The sequence below is a fragment of the Perca flavescens genome, chromosome 9, assembly GCF_004354835.1.
Source record: "Perca flavescens isolate YP-PL-M2 chromosome 9, PFLA_1.0, whole genome shotgun sequence".
NCBI lineage: Eukaryota > Metazoa > Chordata > Actinopteri > Perciformes > Percidae > Perca > Perca flavescens.
The window spans coordinates 29,578,742-29,596,241 of NC_041339.1; the positions used below are offsets into that span (position 1 = coordinate 29,578,742).

Genomic DNA, 17,500 nt, shown 5'->3' on the forward strand with positions numbered 1-17,500 from the left:
CTCCACGTCGCTCCGCTCCACACAGAAACGCACGCTTTACGTCAGGTAACACAAACACACAGCGGTCAGAGTTGACTGATTGTCTAGTGTCCTTCGGTGTGACACAACTATTATAAGGTCTTATCTCGGCTATCTGCTTGACGTTTTGTGTGTGTGAGATGCTGAAAGAGAGGTTATCACGTTTAAAATCACAATTAGATCTGTCTGGCAAATACTGTCGAACACACAAACACATCCATTGCCTGTCAACTTGATTTTCTGTGTGTGTGTGTGTGTGTGTGTGTGTGTGTGTGTGTGTGTGTGTGTGTTTCTCTGTCCTCTTGTCCTTGCCTGTCCTGGTTGTTCAGGCTTCTCTGAATCACCCCGTCTATCCTTACTTTCCAATGCAGAGCCCAGAAGCAGTGTCAGTCCTAATCCGACTACACTTTTGAGATCTTCACAAGAATCACAGAAGTATTGATTAAATGCTAGGTTGCTGGGTCCAGATAAGTCACATTGAAGCTCTTGGAAGATCAATACAATGGAAAACAAAGACCGGAAAAGCAGCTGTAATGATCACACTAATGATTTATTTCACTGGTTTGGCTTTAGGAAACATTTTAAGGTTGTATTGGTTAAGCTTCAACTGAAAATGACTTCAAAACATTTGTTGTTGGAGAGCAAATATCAGCCACAGTCTGTAATTTGAATTTGAAACATTTCAAGTTTTTCTAGATGTGTATTTCACTCTTGGATGAATAAAAGTGACTCCAATGAGCAGTCAAAGAGGGAGAAGGCACGATGAATTTTTATGAATACAGGCAGACTGTTGGAGTTGTGTCAGGGGTTACGCCTATAACAAGCAGCGGCTTGAACACTGACCCAGAGGAGGGTTACATTGTTTGGGATGACATCCGGTTAAATATTCATTGAACTTTGACAGTCATTTAGAAACACAAAGCCTCACAATTATATCTGTGTAAACCACATCAAGAGCCCACTATCAATAGTTGCTTATTGTGCAACAAGATACTTTTAAAGGAAAAGGGTGAGAACAATCTAACATTTTTACCATTTTGGCATTTTGTAGGCTTGCTCCATTATCAGTTGGAGTAATTCTGACTATTTGATTGTTAACAAAGAGTGCCATTTCAGAAGAGGCTTAGGTCAGAATTTCAATCTCAAGGGTTCAAGAACAAGAACAATTTGAATTTATTTTGACAGTCTTGCACACAAAAAGGAGCAAGAGTTAAAGATATCTAGATGTCTTATAGAGGATTTTTTTAAATTAGTAAGTAGTAAACTGTGAAGAGTGTCCCAGTCATGACTAATAAACCTAAACTGGCTCTTGGTTGACATTGTGACATACTCTTGTGCCTGTAACATCACCTTAGGTTTGAGAAATGAGCACCAAAACATTCAGTGTTTGTTTCTATATCTGGTCCAAGCATGAAAGGAAAATCTGACCTAAACTGTGTGCAAGTGGCCTGGAAGGAAAAGGCAGCTGCTGGAACAGAGTCACCTCTCTCACAGACTGAGTCACAAACACAGCAGGGCTGGGCTCAGACTCTGTACAGGCAGCTAGAGGCCAAAGGTCACATTCAGCTCTCTGGAATCTGTAGTCCAACAAGTGTCAGAGATTTATCAGACTGACGGTGGGACAAGTTGATTGATTTTTATTGAATATGTGACTGAAATATGATTCTTTTTATTACATTGTTACGAGTGTGTTCTAGCCAGCACCTGCGGACCCACAATGCTTTGTAAATCCTTGAATGACCTACTTGGCATACCCACCAAAAAAATGGACCATCCCCTTTGTGAACTATAGATTTCATAGAAAAATATGAGGAGACATTGCAGCTGCTTGCCGTCACCCTTAGTAAATTTTTAAGTAGTCACCCATAGGCATAACTATCATTAGCATAAATTAAGCATGCACCCACTGTGCACGATATTTCCCGCCACTGTCCTCGGGCCGGGCCGGGCAGGGCCCTTGATCAAGCATTTGTGTTTTTTTTAATCATTACTTTATTAGCCTAATTGGGTGGGGAGAAAGCTATGCCTCTCCAGCTTCTCCCGTAGCTCTGGGTAGATGTCCTGCACTGACTTGAGTGTAAGGTAAACTGTGCTAAATCGTGTTTCACCCGTCTGTAGCACTGTCTTTGTTAATTGCGCAACCAGGCCAGATTGTTTGAGATATCTCACGAGTCCTTTAGCAGCAGATATGGTCTCTCCTATGTCCGGCGCGTTGTCGGTCAGTGCGTCGTGGCAAAGGACAGTATTAATTAGGTGATTGAGGCAAGAAAGTCTCCTATATGGTTCCACGGCTTTGATTATGTTGCTGCCTTGATCGCGTTATTGAGTTTTTTTTTGTTTTTTTTTACATTTCTTCATTTGGATCCATTTGTGATCCATTCCATTCTGAATAAACAAACAACACTGTTTAGCCTACATACATTCGTCCTTGTTGCATTATTCATTAAGATAATTCTAAACAGATTTCTGTAGTTCAAACAACTCAGAATTGTAGTTGAGAACATCAGGTATAACGGCCCACGTATTAAAAAACTGTCTGCTTTAAATCGGGCTCGGGCTCATGATTACAGTTAATGTGTCGGGCCGGGCCGGGCTCGGACACAACGTGCACGGGCTCGGGTAGGGTTGGGCTTGATTTTTTGGGCCCGATCTAATCTTTAAAGTGAGGAGAAATGGCGTGTCCACTGCTCATTTGATTAAATCAGAAGAAGCCCGCATTAGCATATTTACACATTGATTGTTTTGATATGCTGAAAAACATTTGCTGCATTTGAGTGAAATGGTGCAATAATAATGAACGTTTTTAGTTTATTAAGTTTATTTAGCTATAACTACATTTTTTGCAAAAAAAGAGGAAGATTATAGTATTTTAAGGCAAATTTAAACCTATAGTGTGCAACAATTTATTTTAATGAATGTCCGTTATATTCGAGCCATTGCCAGATGAGTTGATACAAAGCATTTTAGCATGCTAACATTTGCTAATTCGTCTTAAACACATAATACAGAAACCACACAATATTACTTTTGCAGGTATTTGTTCAAAATCCAAAATATTGGACAAATAAAAATTCTGACTTGATAATAACACTAGACAAGGTGTTATTACTATTCGTCCTAAAGGGACCATGGATTTCTGGACAAAATGTCATGCCAATAGTCGTTGAGATGTTTCAGTCTGGTCCAACATGGTGGAGACGCCTATGTTGGCATCTCTTGAGCCACGCTGCTAGCATGTTATAAAACAGAGCACTCTGTACCTGACTGTATAATTGTGGACTTAATAATGGAGCTTAATGACAACGTTCTTCAGAGTTTTGTCAAAACCAGGCCATGATCATTTCAAGGTTATATAGAATAATGAATTAAACCTCCCCAACAGCCCACATAATAAATCACTGTTGTAATAGGTGGCTGCATATATGAAAAAAAACACCTAACCCTAAAACTATTCTAACAAAAGGTTTCTCAGCTGTTTTTCTTTAGTATTAGGTGTCCTTAATAACATACTAAAAGTTTACCAAAGTTTGACCACTATAAAAGTGTAATTTTCAAGATGGCGTCCAAGATTGGCAGGAAGCCCTCAAAATATCCTAACTCATTATTTGACCTAGCCAAGTAATCTTGGTGTCTAACCACATGTTTTCTGGGTCTATGAATCCATTGGACTTGTCTAAATTGCACTGACATGATGACATACTTATGGAATACATTTAGTGTGATTACTGTAAAGTATTATCTTTTTTGGGGTAAACCAGAGATGTAAACGATTTAGCCTATGTCATGAAACTCCTATTCAGTACGCCTTTTTGGACACATACCCTTTCTTTGCTAAAACACAGACTTAACATTCAATGTAAAAGTTATTCCACCCAAAAGTAACTTAAATTACTTTTACCACCACCACACCTAGGGCTGGGCGATATGGAGAAAATCAGATATCACGATATTCTTGACCAAATATCTCGATATTGATATTGAGGCGATATTCTAGGGTCGACAATTGGTGCTTTAACAAAATATCTTCACGCTTAGATTTTAGATAAATAATCTTCAGTAATGTGGACATAATGACTAAGTGGGGAAAAGGCAATTAATAGAACAGCAAGAACAGTCTGGTAAGTTCAGAAAATGACATCACTTTACCGTAATACAGCCTTTAAAACCAGGAGAAGACACTTATGCCATATTACGATATCCAAAATCTAAGACAATATCAAGTCTTATATCATGATATCGATATAATATTGATATATTGCCCAGCCCAAACCACATCCCTGCTCACTGGGAACAGTTATTTTCCCTCAGTCTGGCAACAGGTGAAGCCTCCTGTCTCCATGGTACCTGAACCTTCAGAACTCCTATATTACGTGTGGTGGGTAAAAACAAAAAAAAGAAGAAAAAAAGAAAAGAAAAAAATATACGCTACTGGTCAAAAGTTTTAGAACACCCCAATTTTTCCAGGTTTTTATTGAAATTCATGCAGTTCAATGTCTTATTGTACTCTGAAATGAAAGAATAGAAAAAATGAACAATTTAAGTTAAAAGAGAAATCATGGAATCAATTTATAAACCAAAATGTATTCTAAATATTTGATATACTCATCAAAGTAGCCCCCTTTGGCAGATATAACAGCTGAACACACTCGTGGCATTCTTTCTACAATGGAAACCAAATATTCTTCAGAAAGTTCTTCCCAACTCTATTGCAGAAGTTCCCATGAATGTGTGGCACTTGTAGGTTGCTTTGCTTTCACTTTTCTGTCCAGTTCATCCCAAACCAGAATCAATGGGGTGACAGTGCTGGCCACTCCATGTTTTTAAGCTTACCATCTTGTTCTTTTTTGCTAAGGTAGTTCTGGCATAGCTTGGACTTATGTTTTGGGTCATTATCTTGCTGTAGGATGAACCCCTGACCAACTAGGTGCATACCAGAGGGTACTGCATGGCGCTGCAAAATGCTGTGGTAGCCGTTTTGGTTCAGGGTGCTTTTCATTCTGTACAAATCACCGACCCTGGATCCAGCAAAACAGCCCCAGACCATCATGCTTTCTCCTCCATGTTAGACAGTTGATGTCACACACTGAGGAACCATCATTTCGCCTACTCAACGGCGTACAAAAATCCTGCGTGATGAACCGAAGATTTCAAATTTTGATTAATCAGTCCATAACACCTTCTTCCAGTCTTTAGTAGTCCATTGGCAGTGTTTCTTGGCCCAGGCAAGCCTCTTTTTCTTATTCTGACGTCTTAGCAATGGCTTTCTTGCTGCAACTCGACCTATCAAACCTGCAGCTCCAAGTCTTCTCTTTACAGTTGAAACTGAGACTTGCTTATTACGACCACTATTAAGCTGTGCTTGAAGCTGTTGTCCTGTGAGCCGCCTATCACGCAAGCTGCTGACTCTCAGAAACTTGTCTTCTGATTCTGTTGTGGCTTTGGGTCTGCCAGACCTCTTCCTGTCACAGTTTCCCCCAGTTTCTAAGTGCCTTTTGATGGTGAAGAATACTGTACTCACTGACACCTTGACTTTCTTCGCAATTTCTCTGTAGGAAAGACCAACATTCTTAAGTGTTATGATGGTCTGTCTCTCTTCCATTGTTAATTGCCTTTTTCCCGCCATTTTTATAGCAACACACTACTTTCTGCAGTACAATACTGTTCAAATAATGCTCATGAGGGTACGGTACCACAGTGTGTTCCAACAATACTTTTATACAAACAGAGGGGGTTGTAAGTAATCCAGACAAGTTGGAACACCTGTGGGAATTGGTAGCACCAACTTTCAAAGCTTGATCAACCTCCATTGCTGCAGAACAGCTTTACATTGTTTACCCATTTCTTGTTCCCTGAAAAAGGCCTTTTTGTAAAATACTGAAATGTACATTATTTTTCAGTTTTGGGTAACCTTACTTTTTTTTAACCTCAGGCAGTTCACCACTTACCTTTGTACCATTTCAAGCTATTCATTGGACTTGAACTGCTAAAATTTCAATAAAAAACTAAAAAGATTGGGGTGTTCTAAAACCTTTGACCGGTAGCGTATATTACAGCACAAATGTCTTAGTGTCATTTTATGGGGGTATCAAAAGAACATTTGAAAGATTTCTAACACATGACAAAGGCCAACAATGTGAGTGTATTAAGAGAGGATGACATTGTTGGATTAGCTTGAGGAAAAAGTACACTCCAAATGCAATTTTGACCATGAGTCACATTGTTGTAAACCAAGAAACTTGCCCCATTTGCTGTAAAAACTTAAGAGATGGCTCTGATGTGGTAGAGGTTCATCAGAAGGGAGCTAATGGACAGAAACCACCAACACTAGGCAAAACGATATGAGAAATATGCAATTACTTAAGGGAAATTTTATTATTAAATTGTAATTGTATTTGCCCTTATTTTTTGCATAAATATGCTTGTAACCAATTGCTTTAATATATATATAATTGTGCTTGTAATCAGTTATTTATCATACAAATATGCTAATTAGAATATTACATGGCTAAAACATGTATAAGGTACCAGTATTCATGGTGTAATAGGAATACAAAGTAGTAATGGTCTTTTTAAGGACCTGGCGGCCGCCATTTTGAAAATGGGGCCTTTCTTGAAGTCAAACTTTGGTAAACTTTTAGTATGTTTTTAAGTACATCTGATACTACTGTAAACCACTGAAAAATCTTTTGTTAGAATTTTTTTGGGGTCAAGCCATATTTGCAGCTGAATATAATGAAGTTCCTGTATCTGGTTACTGCACAAAAATGACCAATCAGCATGAAATAGGAAAATGGAGGGCTCAGACTGGCAACTGATTGGTCGAGGCAAGGCTGTTTGTGCGTGACAGATTGGGGCTGTCTGGTGCTGAGGGTGTGTGTGTGTGTGTGTGTGTGTGTGTGTGTGTGTGTGTGTGTGTGTGTGTGTGTGTGTGTGTGTGTGTAAGAAGACTAACCTTTTCCCAGAGGAAATGTCACTGAGGCAAGGTGACATATGTACGATTGTCCAGGTGTGTGCGTGCGTGTGTGTGTGGCTCAATAGCTTGGCATTGTAATATACTGCGCAAAGATCCACCTGGAAAGGCAGGGATAGCTACAAAGTCTTTTCATTTTTTTAGTATTTTATTCATGCAGCTGCATATTGTACATATTAGGATTTATTTGCTATAAGAGCAGACAAATATAAAGTAAGGTAAATTGCTAACAGACCTGATATGTTATGGTCAAACAATTTGCATGATGCATTGATTGGTGTTTTGAGGGCTGTATGGCGGCTTAGACTCGGGTCTCACTATGCACTGAAGAAATAAACCAATATCTGCTGTACTTTAGTGCAGATATCTATTTCAATGCATTTTATTCAACCAAAATGTTTGGTGATATTTGTTTTTTGAAACTGAATAATATGCTTTTAAATTGCTCAGGGGCTTTTTTGAGTAAGTTGTTTGAATGTGGTCTGACTTTTATTCTGATAATATATTATATTTTATCAGATTTATAATATGATAATAGCAAAAGTTCAGCATGCAGTATAAATAAAAGAACAGTTACAAAACTATTACTTACTTATTGTTTTGAATGATCCTACGGTCGCATTCCAGTGAATTACCCTGCATATTCACCACTGAAATAAAGTCCATGTTTGCATTAATCTTATACAAGTATTCAGTGAAAAGTTAAAACACAATGCAGTTTGAACAATATTTTTGGCTGTGCAAAAAAGCACTCACTATGAAAAGGTGTAAAAGATGACCAGGTGTTTCTGTTACACTGCAGTAATTACTGTGTTCCTTCACTCGAGTAATTGGATTTCAGAGATTCCCACATAGGAATTAAAATGCCTGTAATACTGACCGCTGGTATTTAATTTAGAGTTACATGTACATGTGGCCTTAGTAATAAACGATCCATTAGGGTAACCTTGCTAAAAAAAATCCATTTGGGATTTGTGGAACTCATTTTTTTTAAACTGTACTTCATATTTCTCTCTTGGTGACATAATGAAGGAAAGGAATGTTATTTATTTACTCACATCAGTTGCCCTTTACTGTATGTATCTGTGGACCCACTAATGTAAATGCAGCCCTGCACCTTCTTTACAGCATTTCTTGTAACCTTTCACATGCTGCCACTTCAAAACATTTCAATTTATTGCACATAAACCGCAGTACTATGAAATTTGAGGGACATGTTGAATTTCAATACAGTAAGCCAGCACTACTATGCTATTTGATTATACAAATGTCCACAGATATGTCAACAGGTTAAGACACACACACACACACACACACACACACACACACACACACACACACACACACACACACACACACACACACACGGTATTAGGCCAGTCTAAAGCACTTCAGCAATTCCTGTGTTCCTTCACTCTCGTAATCAGATTTCAGAAGATCCCATATAGGAATTGAATTGACTTTAATACTGAGAACAGGTAATTGATTTGGAGTTACATTTACATAGCTGTGGCCTTAATAATACCACACACTATCCATCAGTGTAACCTGGCTGCTGCAAAAATCATTTGGGATGTGCGAAACTCCTAAAATGAGAGCCTTCTTGTTTGTTTTCTTCTATCAGGTTATTTATATACTCACATCTAACAGCTGCCCTTTATTTACTCTTGTATGTATCTGTGGACCCACTAATGTAAATGTACCCTCCACTTCATATCTCTTGTATGTCCTGTAACCTTTCACATGCCGTCTCCTTTTCTTATGTCCTTTACTAATTTAGAACATTTTAATTTCTTATAATACCGAAACATCTCTAAATGTCTCACTAAGTTGTGAAACTGCTGATTCAGTACCAATATTTTGGTATATTTAGTTTTAGTTTATTTGTTTCACAGAACATAAAAAACTAATTACATTAAAGAAATACAAAAATACATGTGAGGGTGTGGTAGAAACCTGTAACAGCTTATATAAAAACCACAACCAAAGGACATAACACAAATGTAGACATACAAAATCAAAAATACATTTGAATGCAATAAAGAGAAATACATGTAAAGACACAGAAATAATTGCCATCTGATCTAATGATATTCTGATCACAGCAGAATACCTATTTTATACATAACATAATACAATACTACTTTTTACATGTTTGCACTCATACCCAGACCTAAGCAATGTAGTCTAACCACAATCTTTCACTAGACCTAAACAAGTTTTTTTTTTTTTTTCTGAAACCTAACCAAGGTTAACAATAGTGTTGCCGCATCATCAAACAGATTTTTTTTTCAACAGTGATTCGTGCCACAGACAAATTATGCCATTGCGTGCTGACAGGGGCATCATATCCGAAAAACTTAACGTGTTATTGTAGAGGGAATGGACAGTGTATTATTTTTATTTTTTTATTTGGAGGATTTTTTTTTCCTGTAATTAGTACCACACCCCATTTTTTTCTAGTAAAATTTCAAGAATTATCAGGAAAAAACATACCTGTAAAATAATCTGTTACTGGCCATGGTGCCTGGTGGTCCTGGCGCTCCCTGCTAATAACTTAGACCAGTTGCCACCAGTTTGATCTGGTTTAAAGATCACCAAGTCACATTTTAGCAGCCAGCTAAATATATAATGCACCTTGTGAAGGTTACTTTTCTCATCTTTAATCTAACATCAATAAAACACGAGGTTGTGTTTTTTCGTACTGATGTCAGACTCTCTGTCTACCTCTCTGTCTGATGATTTTCTCTCTCAGTTTCTCCTTCCCTGTCTATGTTCTGTTTTATTGATGAAGGCAGTAGGGACTTTAGGGGATGCCAGTTATTTCAGCTCTAGTTCCTTTGCACGCACACACACACACACACACACACACACACACACACACACACACACACACACACACACACATTGCTGGCCTACTTTTCCAGGTCTTTTCCCTCTGGACAGGTTTGGAACTCTGTGGTCACCGTTCAGACACACACACACACACACAACATACGCACACAATTGCACTAAACACACTGACATTCGCGCAGACAGATGTGTACAACTGCACACACAAACACACACACACACACACAGAGGCATGTACACACAGACAAGGGCATAAATTACTACTGTAGGAAAGCAGTCCTCAGCTGTTTTGGATTTTATTTACTGCAACACTGTCTATCTGTCTTGTCAGTTTGTTTTATTTAAGTGTTTATTATAGCAGTCAAGATGTTGGCAATAGTTGAGAGAAATGTGAAAGGCATCAGGACAAATTGGATTAAGGATATAAAATATATAGTGACATTTATGACATTTCTTGCTGTGTTTGGTGGTTTCATACTTAGGACAATGCAAAACAAGAAGCATTAAATCATCAGTCACTAAATGAATCACAAATCTGTTTGTGTCCCCTCCAGCAGATTCTCTTGTCACACTGCAATTGAGTATTTTTTGTGAATTTTTGACTAAATCTGTATGCTTGTTTTTTTTCTGTCTGGCTGTCTGCAGAGCGTTGTTCGACTACGACGGAAGTGCGCCAGATCTGAGCGCTCCCAATCAGGCCCTGCCATTTCATTTCGGGGATGTTCTCCATGTGAGCAGTGCTGGCGAAGAGGAGTGGTGGCCCGCCCGTCACCTCAGCCCCCCACCTCCAAACTGCCCTGAAGTCGGAGTCATCCCCAGCCGCAGGAGGTCAGAGACTTCAAATGGTTTTGGATGGGAGTGGGCAGCTGATTTTATTTGAAGTCTGTGAGCTAGTTCAGGCAGTTAGCTGAGTAAACTGACTCCTCTCACTGCAGCACACAGTATATCTATTTCTTAATCATCAAATCATGACAATGCACTCAAGCCGTCAGTGCTCTGCTTAGCTACTCCTGTCTGTTACTTGCTGCTGCCGCCTCTTTTCTGTAGTATTTGGAAAACCTCCACCCATGAATCCACCTTTATTTCCCAAGAGCGAAGTTAGTATCGCTTTTTGGCTGTGGTGGGCAGCTGTGGCTCAGTGGTAGAGCGATTGCCTGCCAATCGGAAGGTTGATGGTTTGATTCCCCTGGCCCTGCAGTCCCATGTCAAAGTGTCCCTGGGCAAGATGCTGAACAAGATGAGAAACCTCTTTCTTTTTCACTGCTTTTCCCTCCTCCCCCCCCATTACCTCTTCTCTCCTCCTTGTACTCTCCTCTCATCCTCCTCCTTGTCCCCTCTTTCTTCTCCTTCTCCTCTTTCTCTTGCACTGCACCTGTTCCTCTCATTCCCTCCTATCCTCTCCTTCTTTTCTCCTCTTCTCATTCTCCTCTTACCTTTTTCCGGTCCAGGACAGCTCTCAGTGGTGGAGAGTTTCAAATTGGTTTCAGTTTTAGTTGGCGTGTGATTTTTTGCTGCAAACATCATCATTATTTAGAATCTGCTGATTGTAAACCCGTGGTGGAAACTCCTTCCTCTCACCTCACTTCTTTTTTTCCCAGTGGAGGAGGTGACAGACAGATGTTGATAGGTTTCCGAGGTGGGAAGAGATGACGATTTAGAACGAGCCCGTCGGTGACATGGAGAGAGGTGACGAGGATGGAGGGATGTGGAAAGTATGGAAGTGTTAAGATGAAAGCGAATAAGAAGAATGATGGATTAGAGGCAACAAGGATGAGTGGGAGTGAGCGAATGGAAATATATAGAGTGATGGATGTAGAGATTGTCAGGGGTTTAGACAGTGGGGTATTAATAGACGGAGGTGTTAGAATAGAAGCTGGGTGTTAGAGGCTGGTGCATTAGGGGTAATAGAATAACTGAGTTATAGATTATAAAAAATAACAGAACTTTACTTATTATAGAAAAACAAGTATTAAAGAAGATATCAGAGTATAGCCACCAGAGGTTTGGCTATTAAAAGAGGAGGCATTGAATACAGGATCATATAATATAGGTGTAAAAGCTGTGGGAGAAGAGTGTTGATCAATTATTGATTATTAGAGTGGTATGAGGTCTAATATATGAAGTTAATTATTGAAATAAGCAGCTTTTTTATTCTTTATATAACTTTAATTTAATTTATACTTTATTTCCTGCCTGGCTCCCCTCTCCCTCTCCTCTTCCCCTCTATGTCCTCCACCTGCTTCTCATCCACCCTCCTTCTCTTTTCCTCTCCTCATTTCCTCCTCTACTACACTCCCCTCTATCTCCCTTCCTCTTCTCCTCCTTGTCTCCTCCACCTCTTTCTTCTGCTCCTTATTCTGTTTCACCCGCCTTCTCTCCCTTTCCTCCATCCTCTCCTCCTTCTAAAAATTCCTTCCCCTTCCTCTTTCTCCTCCACCCACTCGTCATCCTCTCCTTTTCCCCTTCTCCTTTTCTTCACTGCCTCTCCTCTTCCTTAGTCCCCTTCTGTCATCCTCCTCCTCGCCCACTTCTTCCTCCTCTACTGTTCTTCTGTCCTCTCTTCCTTATCTTCTCTTTTTTTGTTCTGTTTTACCCTCTCCACTCTAGTCCCTCCTCTCCTCTTCCTTCTTCGCTAACTCATCCTCCGCTCCTCTTATCCCCACACCTCCCGTCTCCTCTCCATCTCAAGTAATAGCTACTGGAATGTGCTGATGCAGGAGAGTGAACATGCTCCGGTGAAGGTATTGTTGGGTTTTAAAGCCTTTCAGAGCCCAGCTGTCACCAGGGATTAAAAAATTAGAATAACCTGCAGTCTAATGGTGTTCCTTTATTGTTTAATTTTTGCTGTGGACCTCGATGTCCCTGGTCTGTTTTTGGTGACAGTTGTTTTACAGACATTAGGAGGCTAAAAGCTTTGGATAAAAACACATCTGGCTTTTCAGCTTAGCAATAAAATGAGCTGCTTCAACGGAGAACCTGAATTGAAATTCTAGCGTTGCATGTGATTATCAGTAGGGTTGGGTACTGAACCCGGTACTTTTACCGGTACTACCGAGTATTGGTTCACGTTAAATCAAATGGTGCCAAATTTTGGTACCTGAGAGTAAGCGCAAGCTTATCTGTCCTCTCTGCATGTTGACAGAGAGTAGAGGTCCGTGTCGGACGCAGAGGTGCGGACGGAGCAAACTACGTCGGCTCTGCAGTTTTGTTGAAGTCACAGTGAGTCACGGCAATGCCAATAAAGCAGTTTCAAGTGTGGTTACAGTTTTTCAAAACTTCACACAGACACCTTTCACTGTGATATGATATTAATGGCGAGCCGAAAGCAGTCGGAGCTGTTGACATTACACTTCCTCTGAGACGAGAAGACACAACGGTGGTTTCTGTGCCCTGGGGACTGACTGACTTTATTTCTACAGTACCTTTCCTAAAAGTGCTTTACATGAAACATTAAAGAGCAATTAAAAACGGTCATGATGAAAATAAAACAGTCACAATAATACAAGAATAAAAGTTACAGTGAGTAAGAAATGAATAATTTTTCAATTTAATAGGTTGTAGGGATGGGTTTGGGAGGAGAGAGGAAGGGGTTTTATTTTTATTTTTGTTTAATTTCTTTCAGTGTAAAATATTCTAAATAAATAACGTGTAATGTTCTAAGTAAATAGGTTTGGAATTATTTTTACAACTGAAATAATTTTTTGTAATTACAGAGGGAAAGTACCGAAAAAGTAGTGGTATTGGTTCAGATGCGAAAGGTACCCAACCCTAATCACCAGCAGGAAGAGGCCCTGCACAGGAATTGACAAATCTAAATTTTAACTTTGCAGACAAAGCTGTCTCCTTAGCAGGAGCAAGCAGAACCCTCTATGACAGGGGTGGCCAAACTACGGTTCCTGGGCAATCTGCATCCCGCTGCTCGTTTTTAAATGGTCAGGGGTGGATTTTTAAAAATAGGGCATATTTCTGATACATTGTACTGTGTGTACATTGCACATCCTAGTTCAAACACTAGATGTCCCTCCCATCTTTAACAACTACTTGACCTAAAAATATTGAATACTTGATAAAAACATGAACATGGTGGAACCAAACAGACAAAAGATAGCGAGTGAGTGCTGAAAATTTCAGAAAGCGTTGACTTTTTTGAACACTTTCATTTTGAAATTTAGCTGTGCTTGTTAGTCTGCATCTTACTAATAATAGACTTGCAGATTTACACATAGCACCGTCATCTCTAAGGCCATGAACAGAAACCAATATATGGAATTGTCTGCCTGTTCTGCCTGTTTTAACTGAATTTATTTACAGATTAACACATAACACCATACTATTTTAAGTGGGCACTTAGGTCATGCACTGTATTAGAGTTTTTAAGTAATGAATTCATTCAAATAAAATTTAGGAGCAGCAGATACAGAAATACTTTTTGTAATGTGTGGGCACACCAATAACCAACTGTAATGGCCAACGTTAATCTGTATAGTGTTGCGTAGTTATTTTGATATGGGGTTTTCTGTTCTAGAAACGCTGATTTCATTGCAGTGGAACTGGTTGAAAACTATGCATTTACTATTGTTTGGCCTGTGACTCCTTGTACTTTTTGGTTTTCGGCCTACAATCAAAAAGGTTTGCTCTCCACCCTTGCTCTATGAGGAGAAAGTGTTGTTACTACCCTAAGTTACATAATATCTGAATGAAAAAGTCGAAAAATTCAAACAGCTGCCTCTCATTACTATTCAAAAATCCCATAATCTCATAGTGCTGCTTATAGACAAGATATATCCAAAAACACTTGTAGGAAACTATTAAATCACTTTTGGAATAAATGGACATTATGTGATATTTTGGCTTTGTTTGTATATTTTTTGGATGTGAAAAGATCTGACTGTTAAAGTACTTCGAGGAGATCAAATACAGTTCACATTTGCCTGGTTAAACCCCCATTATTTTACTGTGAGCAATTACTGTTGTGTAGGCAGTGTTTTGCAATGAATAATGTCTGACATGCATGAAGAAAGTCCCAAGGATCAATGCCTGATTTGTTTAACGTTTCAGATATTTTTGTCTCAAATCTTTCCCTATACACCATATCCTGTGACAGAGAAGCTACATGTCTTCGCTTCCTTCCAAACTGTGATGTTTGTGCTGATTTGAATGCATGAAAGAGAAATGAATTCCTCTTAATGTTTTTTTGTTTTATTTTTGTGTCTTTTAATCTCACAGGGCAGAGAAAAAGGAGAGGTCGAGGTTAAAGATGGTCAGAGTGACGAGGTCTCAGGACAGATCGGTGAGTAGCAACCTGATTTATGAACCTTAAAACGATGTTTGGTCCTCTCAAAGGTCACAAAAGTCACATTACAGTTAACCTTATTGGTTGTTGGTGCACTAACCAGCATGGTGTTCATTACTCAAATGAGTATAGTAGTAGGACAGATGAATGCAGCAGAAATAACCATCCTCCCTTTTCATCTATAACATTAACAATTTTAAACAATTATTAAACAATTAGCAACATAAAACATGAATACAATGTGGGGTCACGTAGACAACTGGGGTAGTCTACGTGATACGCAGGTATAAACCTTATACCCACTAGAAAAGGTCAAGAATTTCCATATATCCACTTTCAAAAGCGTGAGGTAATGTAACGTTTTGGTCATAAATTTCCCCTGTCTGTGTTGCGAGTCACCTAGGAACAACAACACAGTTGCTTGGCGGTCATTCTCTGTGGAAACATGAAATTAACTAATGTGAATCACTAAAGTAGATATATGAAATGAAAGCCAACTCAAACTACACTCTCATTATTTTGGTAAGCCTGCCCCTGAAGCTACTGCAGCTTTCGGGTGACACTGCAGCAGACAGTTAGCCTGGCTCCGCCCCCCTACGTACTTCCGTTCAATTTTAATTTTCCTTCAGTACGTCGTCTGGGTTTGCGGTATATTTGCAGGTTTTCTCTGGCTGAGAACGATGACGTTGAGGTTGTGCGCTAGTTTGAGTTGTAGTTCCGTAATGGCGGCGGAGAAAGAAGGGTTAGGGAACCCATTTGATCCGTTGTGGCAACGCTGCCGAATATCCAGAAGTTAAAGCGCCGAGCAAGAACAATCTTTGCTGAGTTTTGTTGGTGGCCATGATGTTGTGGCCCTCCTCCCCACGGGGTTTGGGAAAAGTTAGATTTTCCAGCTCGCTCTGTTAGTGGTGAAGGAGTAGGCTAAGGTGAACGCTAGCAATGCTAAGCCGACTTCATGATCAAACGTTAGCGATTGGTTATGGCAGATCCAGAGTGGCTCTGGGCAGATCCAATAGTTTTTTAACTTCAACAGGGTACCCGCCTTCAAGGAAGTTAACACTTGTCAATGGAGAGTGGCCAGACCAAATAATTTCTAATAAGGGCCAGACTCTCTGTACAAACGACGGTTACGTTACAGAAACTACAGAAAATGAGCCAGATGAGGCTGATGCTATACGCAGTAACGTTACAAAAAAATGTATGGGGTTGTGGCCGGGTTGGGTCAGTGGTAGAGCAGGCGCACATATACTGAGAGGTTTATGCCTCGACGCAGGGGTCCAGGGTTCGAATCCGGCCTGTGACAATTTCCCGCATGTCTTTCCCCTCTCTCTCCCCTTTCTCACCTAGCTGTCCTGTCAAAAATGAAAGGTGGAAAAGCAAAATGTATGGGGTTGTCGCTCTGGGACACGGGCGAGAATGAGGTTGGGGGGGAAAAATCACAGTATACTCACTACAATAGACTAGATTACACCACTGTGTGAAACTCTTAATAATACCTTTCCATGGAGCTTCAGTCCTCAGATGAAAACAGAACTGATGTGTTGAGATGCTGTTAAACCAGGTGCAGTAGGAGGTTTGACATTGTGTTATTTGGAGAGGAAAGTGTTTTTCCACTTGTCTACTCAATTATATATATATAACCGTGCTGTTCAAAAAATCAGAGTGGACACAATTCTTCCACACATTGATCGTAAACCTTTCTTCCATTTCTCATTTAAGCTGTCTCAATGCGAGAGCAACAACCCTTAAATCAAATCAAATCACGTTTGTTTATCACATACTCAATCAATCCTACGCACTACAATGTGCAGAAATGAAAAGTGCAGAAATGAAAAGTACGACCATGAGTGGGTTTCAGAAGAATTGAAGCACTATGACCGGTACAAATAACATTAACATATGGTAAAGATATGGAAAATGAATTAATTCAACAGGATCCACCTAGGATCAAATGCTTTAGCTCTACAGAAGTATTACAGACAGGTATATATACAGTACTGTCAGTACGATTTAATAATTTCATAAGTGATATTAAATGCATAATTTATTGTAAATTCTTTAACATAGAAAGCCAGTGTAGCTTGAGCATCAGCATTCTGAATGAGCTGTATCTGTTTAAAAAGCTAATTTAGAGAGACGTAAAGGTGGATGGACAAACTGTTGCACTGATGTTGAGACGATTATTCCTTCTTATTATTACATTAGTCATCCAGTCAGTCATTATGGTCTTTGTTGATGAGGAAATATTCTGATTACTCCATTTTAATGGCTTAATTTTTATCGGGAAAAAGTAACAAGTCACTGCTACTACTAATATCACATAAATATTCACAAATATCGTTTAATTAGCACTAGATTTTAAGAGT

The 17,500-nt window shown here is 39.4% G+C and overlaps 1 protein-coding gene across 2 annotated transcripts in view; it reads left to right on the plus strand.

Moving 5' to 3' along the window:
• Nucleotides 1-17,500, plus strand: part of LOC114561748 (disks large homolog 1) — a 125,024-nt gene that overhangs the window by 96,484 nt on the left and 11,040 nt on the right. For both annotated transcript variants that reach the window (XM_028587833.1, XM_028587834.1), the window contains exons 14-16: nt 1-45; nt 10,487-10,669; nt 15,068-15,131. The exon at nt 1-45 is cut by the window's left edge and continues 70 nt beyond it. In XM_028587833.1, coding sequence (XP_028443634.1) covers nt 1-45; nt 10,487-10,669; nt 15,068-15,131 — 292 coding nt within the window. The remainder of the gene's footprint in view (nt 46-10,486; nt 10,670-15,067; nt 15,132-17,500) is intronic.